This window comes from Cheilinus undulatus, linkage group 6 (assembly GCF_018320785.1).
Source record: "Cheilinus undulatus linkage group 6, ASM1832078v1, whole genome shotgun sequence".
Lineage (NCBI taxonomy): Eukaryota > Metazoa > Chordata > Actinopteri > Labriformes > Labridae > Cheilinus > Cheilinus undulatus.
The window spans coordinates 15,336,240-15,354,056 of NC_054870.1; the positions used below are offsets into that span (position 1 = coordinate 15,336,240).

At 38.2% G+C, this 17,817-nt stretch overlaps 1 protein-coding gene across 7 annotated transcripts in view; it reads right to left on the minus strand.

Moving 5' to 3' along the window:
* Positions 1-17,817, minus strand: part of LOC121510946 (regulating synaptic membrane exocytosis protein 1-like) — a 167,954-nt gene that overhangs the window by 117,433 nt on the left and 32,704 nt on the right. For all 7 annotated transcript variants that reach the window (XM_041789349.1, XM_041789348.1, XM_041789354.1 and 4 more), the window contains exon 3: positions 2,372-2,582. In XM_041789349.1, the coding sequence (XP_041645283.1) occupies positions 2,372-2,582 (211 nt within the window). The remainder of the gene's footprint in view (positions 1-2,371; positions 2,583-17,817) is intronic.

The window sequence follows — 17,817 nt, forward strand, 5'->3', positions numbered from 1 at the left end:
GGGGTAATTCCCCTCCAACAATTAATATTGAATTTGCAATATAAGTCCAAATGAGTCCAAATAATCACAATGAGATATTTTTCAAAAATGTTCTGCCCCAGGCGCCAGACTACCCCTTGAATACATTTTGAAATTAGTACTTTTACTTCTCTTTTGGTAGTTTTTAGCCAAGAGTAACTGTACTTTTACTTGAGTACAATAGTCTTGTACTTTTTCCAACTCTGTTCAGTTGCACATGGCGAGAGAATGACCCCTCATCATATTCCAAAACAGCTGCTGTACACAAGCATTTGAAATCTCAGGGTTCAACATTTCAGAGTTGATTTTCACCCCATTCTGAGTGAAATGGTTTTCAATGTTGAGGTTATGTTACAGTGTTGATCCACCAGTGTTGGTTCAACTCTATACAGAGTAAATTTATCGAAACTACAGCCACTGCATTTTCAAATCAGGGGGATGTGTGGGCAGAGATGCCATCATGCCCTTGGGCAGGGTGTTTAGTTGTGTTCTATGCCTGCTGGGGTTATTTTGGTCATGTTTCTGCTGTATTGTTGTTGTTTTTGATGTAAGACACCATGCACCATGAGTGAAGTCATTCACTGAGTAAGAGTTCCTGTCAGTGATTTAAGGTACATAGTGCATATTCATCAGTATTGTGCGTTACCTTGCTATGAGGCTGACCCTCTGCTTTGTTCTTGCCAGAGGAGACCCACCATGACACAGATGTTCAAAAGTTACTGCAGCTCTCTGTCACACTGAAAAAATATTTAAGACTTTCAAAACATGTAGTTTAACCATATGTAGTATGGACCAATGTAGACGCATTTCAAGTGTTGAATTTAACTCTATATAAGTTTATTAACAATGTCAATTTTGCTCTGTAGTTTACTTTATTATAGAGGTGTGACTTTAACAACAACCTGATTGGAGATCTTTTCTCTTGTTGCTCTTGCCAATAAGGAAAGATCACACTCAGTAGCTACTAAGTACTTAAAGTAAACTTTAAACTAAACACTTTTTACTTTTACTTGAGTAGATTTATAGATCAGTACTTTTACTTGTACTTCAGTAAATTTTAACCAGAGTAACTGTACTTTTACTCGAATAGTTGTGTACTTTTTGTGCCTCTGGTTGGGAGATCAAGAGCTGATATACTGAGGCTATAGTCCTCAATGCAAGCTTCCTCTCACTCCCACCCCTCTTATTTCCTGCCTCTCTTTTCACTTGTCCTACCTAAGGCTAAGAAAGCCCAAAAATTAATCTTGTTGTAAAATATTGTTCTGCCCTGGTTTAATCTACCTAATAATGTGTGTTTTGGTATAGAATGATTTGTTGTTTGGGTTAATAAAATAAAAAAAACATGAGATTTTCCAAAATTGTTTAGCCCTAATATTAACTAGGAGTACAGCAATAATCAGCCTAGCCAGTAATTTGGCAATTTGCCAAATATTGGTATCAGCATTTAATTCTACATTGATATGATATGATCACAATATGATGAATTAATTATTAAAATAACTAATCAAATAGTCTCCTACTGTGTTTCTTCCCCTCTGGCTCAGGTCTCATTCAAGCACCCACTTGCATTACATCCCGCCCACAACAGTATCTGATTGGCTATGACATCACATGAATCCTAGCCAATCAACAATGTAGCCAGAGGTCCAGTAAGAGCAGGCTGGAGACAAACAGCAAGTAAATGCATGATATCGATTTCATGAGGAACTAATAATCGGTATTAGTCCCAAAAAAATATTATTGGTCAACCCATAATTTTAACCCTAATGGGGGTTTTTGGAGATCCAGACCTCCAAAAGAAAAGAATCATCATCTGAGACATCAGATATATCACTGGCATTTCCTAAATCTTCAAATTGTGTAAAAGCCTTGTATTGCTATTTTTTCTTTTAATCAGTGAAGAATAGTAAAAAAAAATAAATCCTCTTTAATGTAAGCATTCTCATTCATACATCCTTTATGAGTGCCTTTTGCAAAACTGAAAAACGAATAATAACTAAACTGAAATTGAGTATTGAAATTCAAACTGTTATTTTTTCTACTTCTGTTCCTCCCTATGCTCCATATGCATCTTTAAGTCAAGTGGCAAAAGTCCCTACAAATAAATACATGGTTGTGTGAGTGATCCACATGATTCCATGTTCAGTAAAAGCCAGAGAGGACCTGAAGCTTATGGTGGTCTCTATAGTGATGATGGCCCCAACAACAGGACACTAGGACCCTCTGAAGGAGTGTTTAGCATGATAATGATGTCAGCTTTATCCTAATGGCTTTAGAGCCATTACATGCATCCAGGGATTAATCAGTAGATTACAGGGAGACGATCTGGGTAAAAACTTTAACTCTTGATTACCGTATTTGATCGCAGGGAGACTCTCCCCCCACAGCGTGCACAGAACTTGGTCTTGCAGTATGAACACAGGTTCCCACAGCCGTCTGCAAACTTGGTCTTGTGGCAGATGCCACAGGTTGGAGCGTCGTCCCGGTGAACGGCAGAGCTCGCCGCCACCGAGGCCTGCCGGATCACCGTCTCCCTGTAGCTGGACAACTGCTGCTGGATTCCTCTGGAAGAAACAAAGAGGAGGGAAACATGAGTCTTCTGTGTTTTTGAAAGTAGATATTTCCCCAAAATAAGTTTGTGTAGACATTTGTGAATGCTGAAATAAATTGGATGTTTATGGCATGTGCTGTTGTGTGTTTCTAGGTATTGACACGATTTTCCCAAAGTGAGGACAGCAGCCTTGTGGGCCTTGTAGGTACTGCAGTTGACCCATCTTTTTGACATTTACAAAAATAAACAAACTAAACATAAAAAGACACTTAAAAAAATAAACACAATCTTTGAAATTAATGGCAGATCTTCCAGTTTTTAACATCAACTGAGAGAGACAAGACCAGATGAGTGAGGAGGTTTCCAGAGGTGCTCGAAGTACACCAGTGTGTCCTTCTTGGAAGTCATTTGACCAAAGGTGAATATGACTGGTTTGGAGGTGCAGCATCTGCAAAAGCTGCACTTCCACATAGTTCATTATTTTTCTTACTGTTTTAAACAAAGTTTTAAGTGATATCACTCAAATTCAGGTGTGTAAAATAACACATCCATAAACATAAACTAAGTCCACAATTACAAATTGGTCTACACATTTGCAGATTTGTGCACACATTTGTATTTTATATAGCCATATCTCTATATATATGTTATGATATTATTATTTGTCGATCTTTGTACAAATTTGCAAATCTTTACACACATTTGTGGATTTGTGCACGCATTTGCAAATTTATCTATGCATTTGCAGATTTGTGTACAGATCTTAGTACACGTTTGCAAATACTTTTGCAACAATAATAGCTCCATAGCATCACCTGAAAACAACATAGGACCAGGCATACTCACACTGACAGACACCAAGTCGCCTAATAAGCATGTCTTTGCACTGTGAGAGGAAGTACCCAAAGAGAGTTCATGTATGCAGAGGGGTTAACATACAGTCTCAACACATAAAGACCCTGCCTGAATGGGATTCAAACCAGGAATCTTCTAACAGTGAGGCGACAGCATTAACCGTAAATTGAAGGATGAGATATATAAAAAAAAACATCATATAGCTATTAATTCTTATTGGACGAATAAATAAATGAACACAGAGGTGAGAAGTGAAGTGAAACCAGAGAATGAAGCAGACAGTCGTCGCATTAAGTCCAGTCGATATCTCCGCTCTCTCTTTACTGTTTGTGTGTTTTGGTGCAATCAACTTTTTTTGTCTGCTTGTGTTTCAGGCTGCTTTGCCGACTGAGGAAACTCTTGAGATCGATGTGTGAGAGAGAGAAGAGTATTGGTTTTATCTAAGGCGTTACAGTATGTTGATTAATTGGATTTCACACTGTAGAGAGATTGAGGAGAGAGCAAATAGAGGGGAAACGGAGCAGAGAGGAGCTGACGGGCTGAGAATCAGAGGGGGAGGCGACACATGGTGTATTTGATTTAGTTTTTTTTTACAATCATCTCTAAGAATCACACATTAGTTTATAGAGGATACTTAACAAGATTACATAACATATTCTGTCCATGCATCTGTTTATGTGCATAAAAAACTTGGCAGCAACAGAAAAGACAGAATAGGATGATAACAGAGTAAAGGAAATCAGTAGAGGACAGGAGAAAAGAGAAGAAAAAACGGAGAGCTTAGAATGTGCAAGGAAGAAGAGAAGAGAAAAGGAAAGAAAAAAGAAAGCGAAGTAGATTATTAAGAAATGATTCGTGACCATTAGAATAGCCAAGACAAACACGTCTCATCTGACCCTCCAATCATGCAGCTGTTGTTGGGCTCCTCCATGTCAGACAAACTTTAACCCTGATCACGTCTTCTGAGTGCGCCATGGTAAAGTGTTGACTCTAATTTAGTAATTTAAACACTGTTAGAAGATTTACTTGAGGTGGCAGCAGCGACTCAAGATACTCACATCATAATCCCAGATTTTTATCCTATTTCCTAAGATGAAGGTTGATTCTGATAAATGCCTTATTTGGATTTGACTCTGTGGATGACCACAATTGTGATCTGACACATCAACAATCCTAAAGAATACCTAAACATACTGGAAAAACAGAGAAAACATGTTTAATACTTAGAATATGTGATGATTTAGTAAAGTTAAGAAGCTAGAGCATTTCTTTACAGTGTTGGGTCCCAACCCAGGGCCTGAGACCCTCTAGGAGGGGTGCCAGAGATCTCAGAAGAGGGTGTGGGCTTTGTCTGTTGAGGCTGATTAAATGATATTTGTTAACTAAAACCATTAAAACACTTAATAAATAGTTTACACAAATGTCTTTTGGTAAGAAAAATAGCTCTTTGCTTTTACCAAGGAAACAATTAAAATAAGTAGGCTATTGAGTTTTGACAGAAATGTACAACTTTTTCTGAGAAAAAAGATGGGGCGGGGTGGGGGGGGCAAAGGTTGGGAACCACTGCTTTACAGCAAACTTACTAACGTTATGCTAATAGTAACATTAGCATAATGTAATGTTGATGTTGCTGTTCTGTATCATGTGCCTAGTAGCTGAAAGACTGGGCGGATATTACCATTAAAGCTAAAGATGCACAATATTGGATTATCGCCGATAAATCCAGACTCATTTCAGCCGTCATCAGTATCGATATATAAATCTGTTCAAACCTGAAAAATTCATTCACTGAACACACTGTTAGGTTTGAGGATGAACATAGTAACAAACTTCAGTCCTTAAAACACACTTAAAGTTTAAAGAATGAGGATGAATAAATAAAAAGACCTTCACTGACATAGGTCTGCTGGTCCAGACTAGAGCTCCACTAATTCACTTGTGAATAAGGCCAAAATTTACAGTCGATATATGCTGATATTCACAGCCAAAGTATTGCATGTAAATAGCAGAAATGTTTATATTTGCTGATACCGATATTAGCCTTCTCATCGTGCATCCATAATTATAGCCAATGAAAACCAATCGACTGCCTTTATAGTGGACGGTGTCATCACAGTTTGTCTTTCAGACATCTCAAGAAAATAATGCAACTGAAGAAACCTTTTTGGCATACTATCTTGCTTCATGAAATCCCTGGAATTCAGCCTCATCAGCAAGCAGCTTTTTTGGCTCCTTACTTTAATGTAGTGTGTGATGTGTCATCTTGTAAATCTTGAGAAAAAAACTGCTGATGAAATGGTTTAAGTAAGGACACAAGCTAAAGTGGTCTCATAGATGTAGGACTGGACAATTCTTATCCTTTACATGAACCTATAACTCATTGTTTGTGCTGGTGGTAAGGAACTGTTATGTGCCTTTAAATGTCAACCTCTTTGAACTTAAATATTTATAAAGCTGGGCACTACGGAGCATTTGTAGCTTAATGCTGGCACATGAGAAACAGGATATCTTAATATTTATGTCTGTAAATAAATGGCAATGGTTGTCACAATACCAGAATTATAAACTTTGATTTGATTCTGATAAAATTAAAAAATGTATATACAGTATATATCTGAGTTCCTAGACACCAAACTGTTTTTTTTTCTTTTTCAATAATCAAAATGTAGGTATGCCCTATATCAGATTTTTGCCTCATCTGTTACGCCCTATGTTAACTCTACAAACTTACAGGTACTCCATACATTTACACCCAAAATACTGGATGCATATTAAAATAAATTTAGTATCCAGGGTTGGAAAATATACTTTTTCATCTACCTGCCACTTTGGCTTGTTGATTCAAAAATCTATAAGCCACTTTATTTTAACAAGCAGTTAAAAGAGAGGAGGTTGAAGTATAAAAGTCAAAAGTTATAGGCTGTTAAATAAAGGGAAATGTTCCAAATATCAAAAAAAAAAAAAAAATCTTGTTCATATTATTTTTAGACTGGCTTGAGTCCTTACTGCAGTCAGGTCATAAAAATTCAGACTCAACTGCAATCAAGCCTCAACTGAGTGGCGAAATACTAAGTTTGTTATTATGAGCTTATATTAGAGTTAGCACTACATTAAGGTTATGCTGGAAGGTGTGAGTGTTGCCACTCATTTTGAACCATGTTTTGACCAGTTTCACCAGTGTGACACTGGAAATTCATGCAGCATTTTCCTGCATTATGAGTATCAGACTTCCAGTTATTAAATATTTGATTCCTGCAATCTCACACCAGAATTCAGGTCTTATTTAACTATCTTTGACTTAACATGAGCCAAATATCTGTTAAAAAACCTTTAACAGGTAGACCAGCTGCAGCACTACCCATATGATACTGAGCCAAAACGTCCCAGCACACAGCCGACTGTTAACATTTGACAGCAGCTCTGGAGGCGGGGTCATTTACTCAATTAGTGATAGGGTACCAGTATGCTTGATTCTGATCATAAAGTCAGAAAAAAAACAGAAAACTGAGACTCAATTTATGCTGTTTACCATTACAAAATCAGTCTGTTATGTTACTTTTATGTACCTGCCCTGACTGCTGCTAACAACTAATCCACATTTTGCCAGATTGTTTGTGAAATTTAGACAGTTTTCTGTTTCTTTTGTTTTCTAAATCGTTCTAGTTGTTGTCGTTGCCATGACAACAGGTATCAGTATCAATTGACTTTTAATAGAAAATCTTCTTATATAAATAACGTGATTTTTCTGCATGTAGACTAAACTTTTAAAATAGGTAATCGTGTGATTAATAAGTTTATTACTGTTGGTAGTTCTTTTTATTATGCATTTATCTCACTTTCAAATAAATCAACATAAACTACATTGATATAAACAATATCAATACCCAAAATATCGTTTAAAAACATACAGATGTATTTAAAAAATTTAACATATTTCCCAGCCCTAGATATGACCAACTTACTAGTTGCAGGAAAACACAGATGATCTATGGGAAAAGACAAGATTTACCCTTTAAGAATGTCGGTAATTGAATGTATCCTTCGTTATTTAAATAAAGACATTTTCACTTTTTAACAGTCTATCACTCCCAATATCAGTAAAAGGCAACCACAATAACTAGTTGTGTTTTGGCTAAGATGAGCCATGCTGGCCTAAAGGTTTGATATGTCTAATGTCTTCACAATAACACTTAAGTAGTAAACAGTATTTAATTTGATATGACACTTACTACCCTACCATATAATTCTCATAGTACTGCAGTAACAGTACTTACAGATCGGGGGTCTGTGATTCAGCCTCCTCCCCCATCAGCTCAGTTTAAAAAAACTACAAATCCCAGCAGTGGAGGACAAAGAAAAGGAAGTCCACAATCCAGTCGTTTAGTCCACATTTCTCTTAGTGCTCGTCAGTACAAACTAATACAGCCTGGTAAGAACCCTTCAGAGACCGTGGGGGCCCAGTGGGGAAACGTTAACACCTGCCTACACTCACACTGATGTTAAGAGCTCACACACTCCCTTCCTGGGAGCAATAGCCAAAGGTCAGGGTGAGGTCACCTGCTGTTGCAGCGCTGCAGGATTTACTTCCTGATCCACGACTCTCACTGTGCCAGTCCCAACAGCTTGTTCTCTTAAGTTAGACTAATATAGAGAACAGGTTTGATTTATGGGGGCAGTGTGACTGATGCTCCAGGTTATGGTAGAATCGGTCAGTGATAAAAGTCTGTTAAAGGTAAATTCAGTTCTACTTTTGCACATTTTATGGTGTAAATAATTATAATGGTTGGGATAAAACCGTTTTTGATCAAGAAACAACAGTAACATGGCTCTCCTCAACACCACAGATTTCACAAGTCCAGCTGTTTAAGCTCCAGGGTCTGACGTTAAGGTTTTTTCCTACTTGCCCTTCAGGGCAAATGCTTCCCAAATCTACTTGCCCCATCTAAATTCCTACTTTCCCTGTCTAGGAGGTGCTTTTTCTGTCAAGTGCATACATTTTGCTCACAGCATACTTAGAACTAAAATCCATTGCCTGTCGACTGTGGAAAGCAATACACAACACTCCTTTCTAAAAAAAAACTGTATTTATTAGCTATGTGTTAGCCCACTGAAAATTATATTTAACGTTTTACAGATCAGTGCAATGTGAAAGCTGCACCAGGTTGTTTTCCGAAGAAATTCAAACTCAGGAATTTCATATTCACAATACTGATAAGGTAATAATACAAACTCAGAAATATTTTCTTAACTGATGAAACCAACTATTCTCGAAGGAAAATGAGGTCAGCAAAACACTGACACTAGAGAGGTGGCAGGGTCTGCTACATATGCATCTGAAAAACACTTTAGCAAGAGCCACAGTACAAACCGGGAATGTAAGGTACATAATAGATCAGTTAATCTGTAGTTGAAATGAAATAAAACAGTGGATTGGTGGATAATTATGAGGTTAAATGGGATACAAATGTCTGTATAGAGTCAGAAGAACCAATCTGTCACTGATAATGAGCATATATTTATTTTATTTATCACTGACATCAGGCTAAAACCTTGTATCTCAATTTTTCATGATTTTAATTTGTTTTTATAAATCATATTTATACACCAGCGTTATGAAAGTTCCACCTGGCCTAAAGATTTTTTTAAGACATTAGAATGTGCTGAGTTTGAGCTCTGAGATGCTTTTCAAAGAGCTGATGAATGATGGCTAGCTATTTGGGTATTTATATCTCACATTGGGGCCTTTACTGTAGTTCTGTGGCTTTATTAACATAAAAGAGGTGCTTTCTAATTTTTTCCACTCATTATTAATTCTTTAGTTAAAGGGGGAGGGGCCTCATATTGGTCTTTGCCCTGGGCCTCCAAATAACTAAAACCAGCCCTGCCTCACACCTGCAGCTCTCCAGACACATCGTTTCACCCTGCCTCATTTTGGAGCTTTGGTTTTATATTTCTGCTCTTTTGACAATATTTATGATCATTAGTACATTAAAGATCAAAGAAAACACCCACGTTTGGACAGCTTTCACTAGATATGACATTATCTCCACGTGATCCGTGTGTGTTATGCTCGTTGATGACGCGCATCGGCATAATTGTCATAAGATCTGGGTGTGAGAGAGCATCGGAAGTGGCTGGAGAAACAGTTAAAACGACAGCACTCCTCAATGAATGAATGCACCACCGGCGGACTTCCTCTGCTCTCTTCTCTTACACGCGCTCCTCCATTGAGCGCATCTGACGGTAACAAAATACGGATTTAAAACAATTAACGTTTAAATTTGGAAGTTAAAGCCTGTCTTCTTTATGTGGGTAACAGATTTATTGATGTGACCTACCATGAATCTTTACTGATGACAGTGTTTACCTTCATAAAGGTTTTTAGTTTAAGTTTTTGCAGCTGTCTGCACATAAGCAGACACGCTCAGCCAATGGAGGCAGCGACACACTACATCTGGCTACTCAGGGGCTCTGTAGTAACAGAAACGAGAGCAGAAATGATAAAATTAATGAATAGAAAAGCTCAGAGTCGTGCTTGCCCGATCAGGCAAGTCCGTATAAGTTTTTGCTTGCCCGTTGGCTTTTTGAAGTTGCCCCAGGCATTCGGGCAACCGTTAATGTCGGACCCTGAGCTCCAATACCAATCCAATCCCTGGTCTTTGGGTATCTGCTGATGTCCATAGCAATACTGATTCAATCTGATACCTGTGTTAAAATTAATAATATTACTGACTGTAACAATGACACTGGGAATGGGGCAGCATCAGGTTTCACAAACTTTAATAAATAGCTTCAAACAAGTAAACAGATATAAACTGAAAGTTAAGAAAATCCATCCGATAATCTGTGTCTCACTATAATATTATCACTCGCCCTCTGCTGTCACAGTGATCCCTTATTTAACTTAACTGTTAGTGTCCAGTGTCTCTTTAAATGCCATGTACTTTAGCATCTTATTTCTGGTAAGCCCTTCACAATAAAAGTCCCGTTATTAGGTTGCTCTATTGCATTTATTATGAAACAGCCATATCTGAAAGTGGGCGAGTAGCACCGACAGTTCAATACAAATCAGCAAGCAGAAACTTTCAATTACAGATTTAGTTATCCTACAAGCTAAAGCCCTGAGAACTCACCGCACAGAGATCTTTAAAAGCATCTTACTGTGATCAGATGTAAGCTGAGTATGGCATCACAGGCTTGTCTGACAGAGAGAAGGGAGGTTGTAGCATCTGAACATGCATGAATATGCACAATGCTTTTAATCTTCTAATACTGCTGTATATCGTTTTTATAAAAAATGACAAAAGAGTAATGGTGAAATCAGTTTTATAGCATTGGCCTGTCAACTAAAGTATTCAGTTTGGCAATATATGATCATGTGCTCTTGCCAATAAGTGTATTAGTACAGGTGTTCCAGGAGGACAACCATCACTGCAGCCAACCAACAATCTATATGGTATCAGAAATATTAGATTTCTGTGGACCTGGGTTTAAGTGCTTTAAATTTAAGGATCCTTAAAATGTCACCTGTAGTGTTGTTTTCATCAATAAAGAACAGCTAGGTTTGACTGTGTCATTGTCAGACATATTTATTTTATCATATTTAAATTAAAGTGTATTTCAATAAGTATCGTATTGTGGCCTCTGTAACATGATTTGTTTGATATGAGGCTGTGGGAAATACATAGTCCTAAGTAGCTTATCTCTTAACTTGTGGGATCATTTAGCTAGTCTTTCTGTCACTAGATTACTTTCCTATTTTAGAAGTTAGTTTGTGTTTTTCAAACAAAAGATGACTCAAATATTAAAAAACAAGGCAGAAAAGGATTAGCAGCTTGCATATCGTGCCAGGTACAACATCATTTTTTAGCGTTGCTCCGTAAAAAAGACAGTTATTTTGCTTATAGTTTCTCATTTTCCTCCATATGAAGGCTCTTTCTCTAAAGGTTGCAGATTCAACATGAGGAGGAGGTGGTGTGTTTAGTTTTTTATGAAGATTATTTGTGTGGAGTTGTTAGTTTAAAGGCACTATTGTTGATGATGGGTGGCTTTAATCCAAAATAGCTTTTATTGGTATTAAGTTTAATAAATCCTTATTGGCTGGATGTAACTACACTTAATATTAAAAGCAAACAGGGATGCAGTACTCCCTCAACCTCCCTACGTCTTATTACTCTCCTGTCCTCAGTTATTCTCTCTTTGGGTTCATCAGGTTCAAGAAAATTTAAGCTTCCTCCTTTTAATTCTGAAGTTAATCAGTACATGTACATGTACAATTTCAAATCCAGACCAGAGTTTTAATGTTTTATATGTAAAATTGTATCTTTATCATGTAAACCGTTAGCCATATCACATAAACTCAGTGCCAGATCCAACATGAATCATTCGCCGTCTTTCTTCAGTCAACAGAAACCTGCTTGTTCACGGGCAATCTCACACAAATGGGGTGTGTTTGCTTTGAGTGTGGTTTTGTTTGTGTGTTTTTGCAAAAGTAGGACGTACTGTAGAAACAAACAACAAGAAGGAGCAGGAAATCTACCAAGTACATCTCCGCAAGTCAGTCAACCACAACAAGCCATCAGAATCTGTGTTGAAGGTGAGAAAAAAACCTTTATCACATCAAATATCAGTGCCAGGAAATGTACAGGAGGATGGGGGGGGATCATTATGAGAAGAAGGCAGGGTGGAGGAAAAGAGGCCGTTCAACAGGAAGAGAAAGAGATCAGAGAGAAATGTACAATATGGAGGACAAACAGAAAGCGAGCTCATTAAGACAAGGCAGGAGAAAATATCCATATTCAAATGCAGTGAGACACAAGGTTAAAGCAAAGTGAGAATAAAAGCCTCACTTTCTTCTGCACGCAAACTTCACTCTTGGAAAACATGAAAACAATCCAGCGTGTGTCTATGTAGCTGCATACATACATATTTTAAACAAACTGTCCATGATTCAGAGCAGAGAACATCATTAACATAAAGAGTCCCATCATTAAGATGTGCAGCACTAACAAGCACCACTCCACATACGCACAGAAACCTTAGCATTGTTTATGAGGACAGTGGATTATATAAAGGAAATGCATACTGCTGAAAATTCTTAATTTTTAAAAAAGAAAAGAGTTTTTTTTTTTAAGCAAAATGGATCTTAAAGTTAGACAATATATCTTTTGTAACTTTTAAGAGGAGTTAAACTCTAAATGAAGTCAAACTGTTCGTAAACCACCGTCTGTCAATCAACACATTTAAGATTAAATAGATAAGATTTTCTATTTCCAAATCAGAAAACCAATTTGTAGGTGCTGCCCTCTAGCAGTGGCTGCTATAACTGCAGTGGCATCTCAGTGTCTGTGGTTGTCTGCTGACTGTGACAGCAGTACGGATAGATGGATTAAAACAACAGATAGAGGGTACTTTAATCAAACAATCATCACTTTAAATAAGCATCAGTTTAACAGACAGCCTGATTCTGAGAAATACATTACATGGACAAAAGTATTTGCCGATACCTGTTAGCCTAATTATTGGATTTAGGTGTTTCAATCAGACCCATTTCTACAGGTGTAGAAAATCATGCACCTAGCCATGCAGTCGCCTTTTGCAAACATTTGTAGTACAAAGCAGGTCAGTATGAAGAGCTCTGTGGCTTCAAGCGTGGTCCTGTGATTGATGCTACCTTGTCATTATAGGATGGTTTGAGATTTTCATCACTGCTGGATATTCAACTGTAAACTGTGAACGATATCATTAGAAAGTGGAAGCAGTGCAAAAAAGTTGCCAACGCTCGTCTGATTCCATAGCTAGACTCTGGACTGTGGAGCAGTTGAGTGCCATGAGGAATGATGTATTACACTTCTCTGTTTGGCAGTCAGATGGGAGAGTCTGTGTTGTGCAGATGCCTGGAGGAATGTTTCCTGCCTGACTGCACCGGCCCCTTATCTCCAGTCAGAGCCAATCTTAATGCTTTAGCATACCAAGGCATTTTTGGACAATGCTTCACTTCCAACTTCGTGGCAACAATTTGGAGAGGGTCCTTTCCTACTGCAGCATGACTGTGCCCCAGTGCACAAAGCCGGGACCATAAAAAAATGGTTTGATATGTTTAGTGTGGAAGAACTTGACTGGTCTGTACAAAGCCCTGGCCTCAACCCTATCAAGCACCTGGCTGTAGAACTGAAAATTTTCATTGAAAATTTAAATCATCTATCAATCCTTGTTTTTAGTTCTTTAAAGAAGCTCTATACAAAGGTTAGTCATTATAAATAAACTCCACAGTGTTCAGCCTTGAATTGTTAAGTTCCTATGAAAGATGGGTGTCTTTGTAAAATGACTCATAGGTCTATTTTGATCAATCATTTCTTGGAAAAAAATGCAAGGCCATTATGGTTTTACGCAATAATTGGAACAGAAGGAAATGGAGCATTTGTTTGTGCCTATTTTCAGGTAATTTTGAGGCTTTTAGTTGGATATATTTAGCACAAGGATGAGTCAAAGAACCTACAGTTTGCAGCCTGTGTCTGCAGAAATCAAAGAACATATCATCAGTGCAGTGCCATTGCTGATAGCTGTTTTAACAGTAGTTTTTGGATGATAATAAGCGATAAAGAATGAGATATATCACTGCACTTAAATATGAAAAGGAAGAGAGAGATGAATGGAAAGGGTGAGGACAGGTGGAGGATAGAGGAGCAAGAGGGGAGTAGGGGAGGAGGAGCTTCTGGACTAACTTTATAGCGCTGTGACAGATGCTACAATGAACCGTAACTCAAAGCTTGACAGCACACAGACCTTTACCTGGCAAGGACAGACGAGGACACAGACCAGCTCTCTTCTTAGGGATATCCCCAGCTGGCATTTAAATAATGAAGGCATTTAACTGATTTTCTTTTTCAAGGAAAAAAAAAGTTCCACTCTAATGCTATCACGTTTTGATTTATTGATACTTTGATGATGACTATGTTTGGGCTTACTGTCTTTAACTATTTGATAGGATAGCAGAGAAAGAGAGAGTGAGGACTACATCACATCACAGCAAACCAGAACCAGTATTCAATCCTGCAACCAGATCATCATGTGATAGACTGAGATGGTGTGTATTTCTCTGTGATTCCAGTCAAGCTAGACAATGATGCTGAACAACTACCACATGAGACTTCTTTCTCCTTTATTGGGTTTACATCTGAAGCCTGAGTAATGTTGATTCTTAGTCTATAACAACTCAAAGTAAGACCCGATCATCTGTTTAACCTCAGTTTAACACTTTATATACAAAATATGAGTGCAGAACAAAAGTATCAGTGGGATTTCTTTACAACTGAGAATAAAGTGTGCTGCAGTAAAAGGCAAATTAAGACATAAAAAAAAAAGCCAAGCTTTGTCAGGTATGATGACTCATCTTGAGGAAAATAAAATAACTTTTACATTTTTTTTTTTTTTTTTGAAGGAGGGGCAAATCAGTCATTTCTGACATATTTCTGGCATAGACTGTATAAAGTATCTGACAAAGTTTGGGCCAGTTTGTTACTGACGGGCTTCAAAAGCAAAGACGCAGCAGTCATCTTCATACTGAAAACTCAGTCTCCAACTTTTGATCCATCCAGAGCTGAGGCGGGTCTTAAACCTCCTGACAAGAGTTACATGATGTCAGTGTGCAGTAATATCAGCCATGCCCCTAATAAAGCACGATTGAAAATCCTTGCTTAAACAAGAATAGTCAAAAAAAATCATCCCCTGTATAATGTGGTTATAAAGTGGCTACTGAAATGTAAAAAGCTACATGTTGCCCTCTCTCTCTCTCTGTCTCCTTCTGTGCGTGTGCAGATGAACCCTGAGCAGCGTCATCCCCCCTCCCCTCCTGCTTTTCTTCTACCACTTCTGATTGGTTAAACACAAACACACAGCTAATGCTCTCTGTATTCTTTGCTGTCACTGCGCGAATGGAAGACAGCACTACAGGAGAATTGCAAAAACCTCTACTCTGCACAAGACAAGTTGTCGATGTGGTTCTGTGCTCTGGATTTAACAAGAACAGTGGTCCAGGTCGGAGTAAATTGCAGTGGTCCTACTGCGACGTCCAAGCTAACAGCTAACGGTGAACTAAACAGGACAAGCTCAACGCCATGATGGGAAAGCCATGCCGAAACAGCCCAGGAGTGGAGAGAGAACTTTTTTGTTTTGTCACAGAAAGTTTTCAGTGTTGATCTGTGCACTTGTTTGGATTTAGATACGTTGTCTGGTTCAGACAAAAGCTCCACTGCGGCTCAGTCCCAGCTAAGGACAGGCCTGCTAGATTCATTAGCTGGGACACAACTCATTAGCTGCATACAACAACTAACCCTTTCCCTGTAACTATCATATTGTCATGCCAAAGCGGGGCGGCAGAAGAGCGACAACATCATTTTCTGTCGCAGAAAGCTTTATGTGTTGCACTAGCACTAACTGTGACAAGAAGTTACCTTTTCCCCTCAACTATCCCATCATCATGCCAAAGCAGGTCAGCAGAGGAATGAAAACATCTTTCTCAGCATGAAAAGGTTATAGTGTTGTTTTTATTCTTTGTCATACAGAAATGTGGCCCAGTTCTGGTTAAACAGAGGCCATGCTAAAGCTATATCTGAGTATTTAGAGCAGTGGAGGCAGCCATTAGAGGGCTTTCATTCAAGTAAAGCCCGACCGTAGCGCAACTCTGTAGGTATGGCTCTAGTTAACACAGTGGAGGCAGCCATTAGAGACAGCATTCAGTCCAAGCAAACACAACTCTGTATGCTATGGCTTAAAAATTAGCGTCACTGACTCAGTCAGTTATTTACTGAGCTACTCACTTACTTACTTACTCAGACACAGACATTGCCATGTGTAGGGCTGACCTCAGCACGCAGCCAAAAAGACAAATAAATCATAAAAGTACGGCTGATGTAAGCAGGTTTGTTGGTAGCACAGTTCCACCTGTTTATGGTTATCCAAGAAGCATAGGTAGGGCTTCTATTTCAATTTTGTGAAACAGAAGCCTTATGCCCTTTATTTTTATGGTTTAAAAATGCATTTTTCTCTGGTATCATTTAAGGATCAGGGATGGGTACAAGTACTTGATGATTTCAGTACTCAAATACTCGTGGCCATTATGACTCAAGTAACATTCCATTTCTCGCACACGTCACACACACTATTTTTAACAGCAATACTTGACTGATTTAGCCTGGCGTGTGCTAGAACTCGACAGATTCATCCAGCTGAACATACTCTGTAAGAAATAATAAAAAGTAAGAAAATAATAAATGGCACACAGAGGTAAATCTTTCAGGCCATGGCTCTGGCTTCATTAGCACAGCAAGCCAGATTACTGCATCACAGCCTCGGTAACTCTCAAGGCTAAACATTAGCCTTAAGCACCGGTTAGCATAGCAACGCCATTTCTAATGATACCAGAGTAGAGAAGACTAACCCGCTAATAACAACACCGGTGACTGGAGATATGCTCTTATTACGTTTATAGAATGAGAAGAATTTAGTGAGCTGATGACATTTTCTTTACTGCCAGAGAAAAGCCACTCTTTTACTCTTGGTTGTAATGTGGTATTACTGCCAGACGGTGGCTCTGACACATCTGATCACTGTACACAAGAAAAAGAAGCAGAGACGTCTGGTGACAGAGCAGAAATTTTAACAACTTAATTTTACCATTTTACTGAACAATGTTTTTTTAATGATCAGACACTTTCTCTATTTTAAAATTGTTACAGAAATAAATCGTTTCTTAAGTTAAATTAGTACAAACCATCGCCAAATCTGCTACACTGTCGATGACAATTTCCTTTACCTGTTAGCATCATGCTAACAAACTCAGATGCCCATTTCTTAGAAACGTCAGTTTTTCTTTCAGTGATTGCCATTTAATTTAGAAGAGAAATTTACTTTGATATGTGCATCCACATCATAGACCGTATGTTTTGGTTCATAAATAAATCTTCCCTAAGATTATAGTTTGGTTTGAGAAAGCTGTTTGTAGAGGTCAGACCTTTTCACGTGGTCACCTGAACACACCATGAGTGCTCACAGCCTTTATTATAAGACCTAAATCAGCCTTTTAATCAACCTGACACACAAACCCAGTCGGTAAACAACACAGCTCACCCTGACTAAAGATCTTCCTGCCTTACATCAGTTGTAGTAGCCATAAATCAACAACTAATCTCCCAGTTTTATGATGTAAGTTTAATCATTTCATTACATTTTTACTGTGCACCAGAAAAGAGTTGAATTCGAGAGGAGGAAAAAAGAGGGAATACCAGGAAGACACGTGCTGTGGTTTATTTTTCCCTTGTCACACTTCAACCGTCCAGCTGCCATAAATACAAGTCAGGGTCAGATTAATCTACCATGAGGCCCAAGGGCAAGAT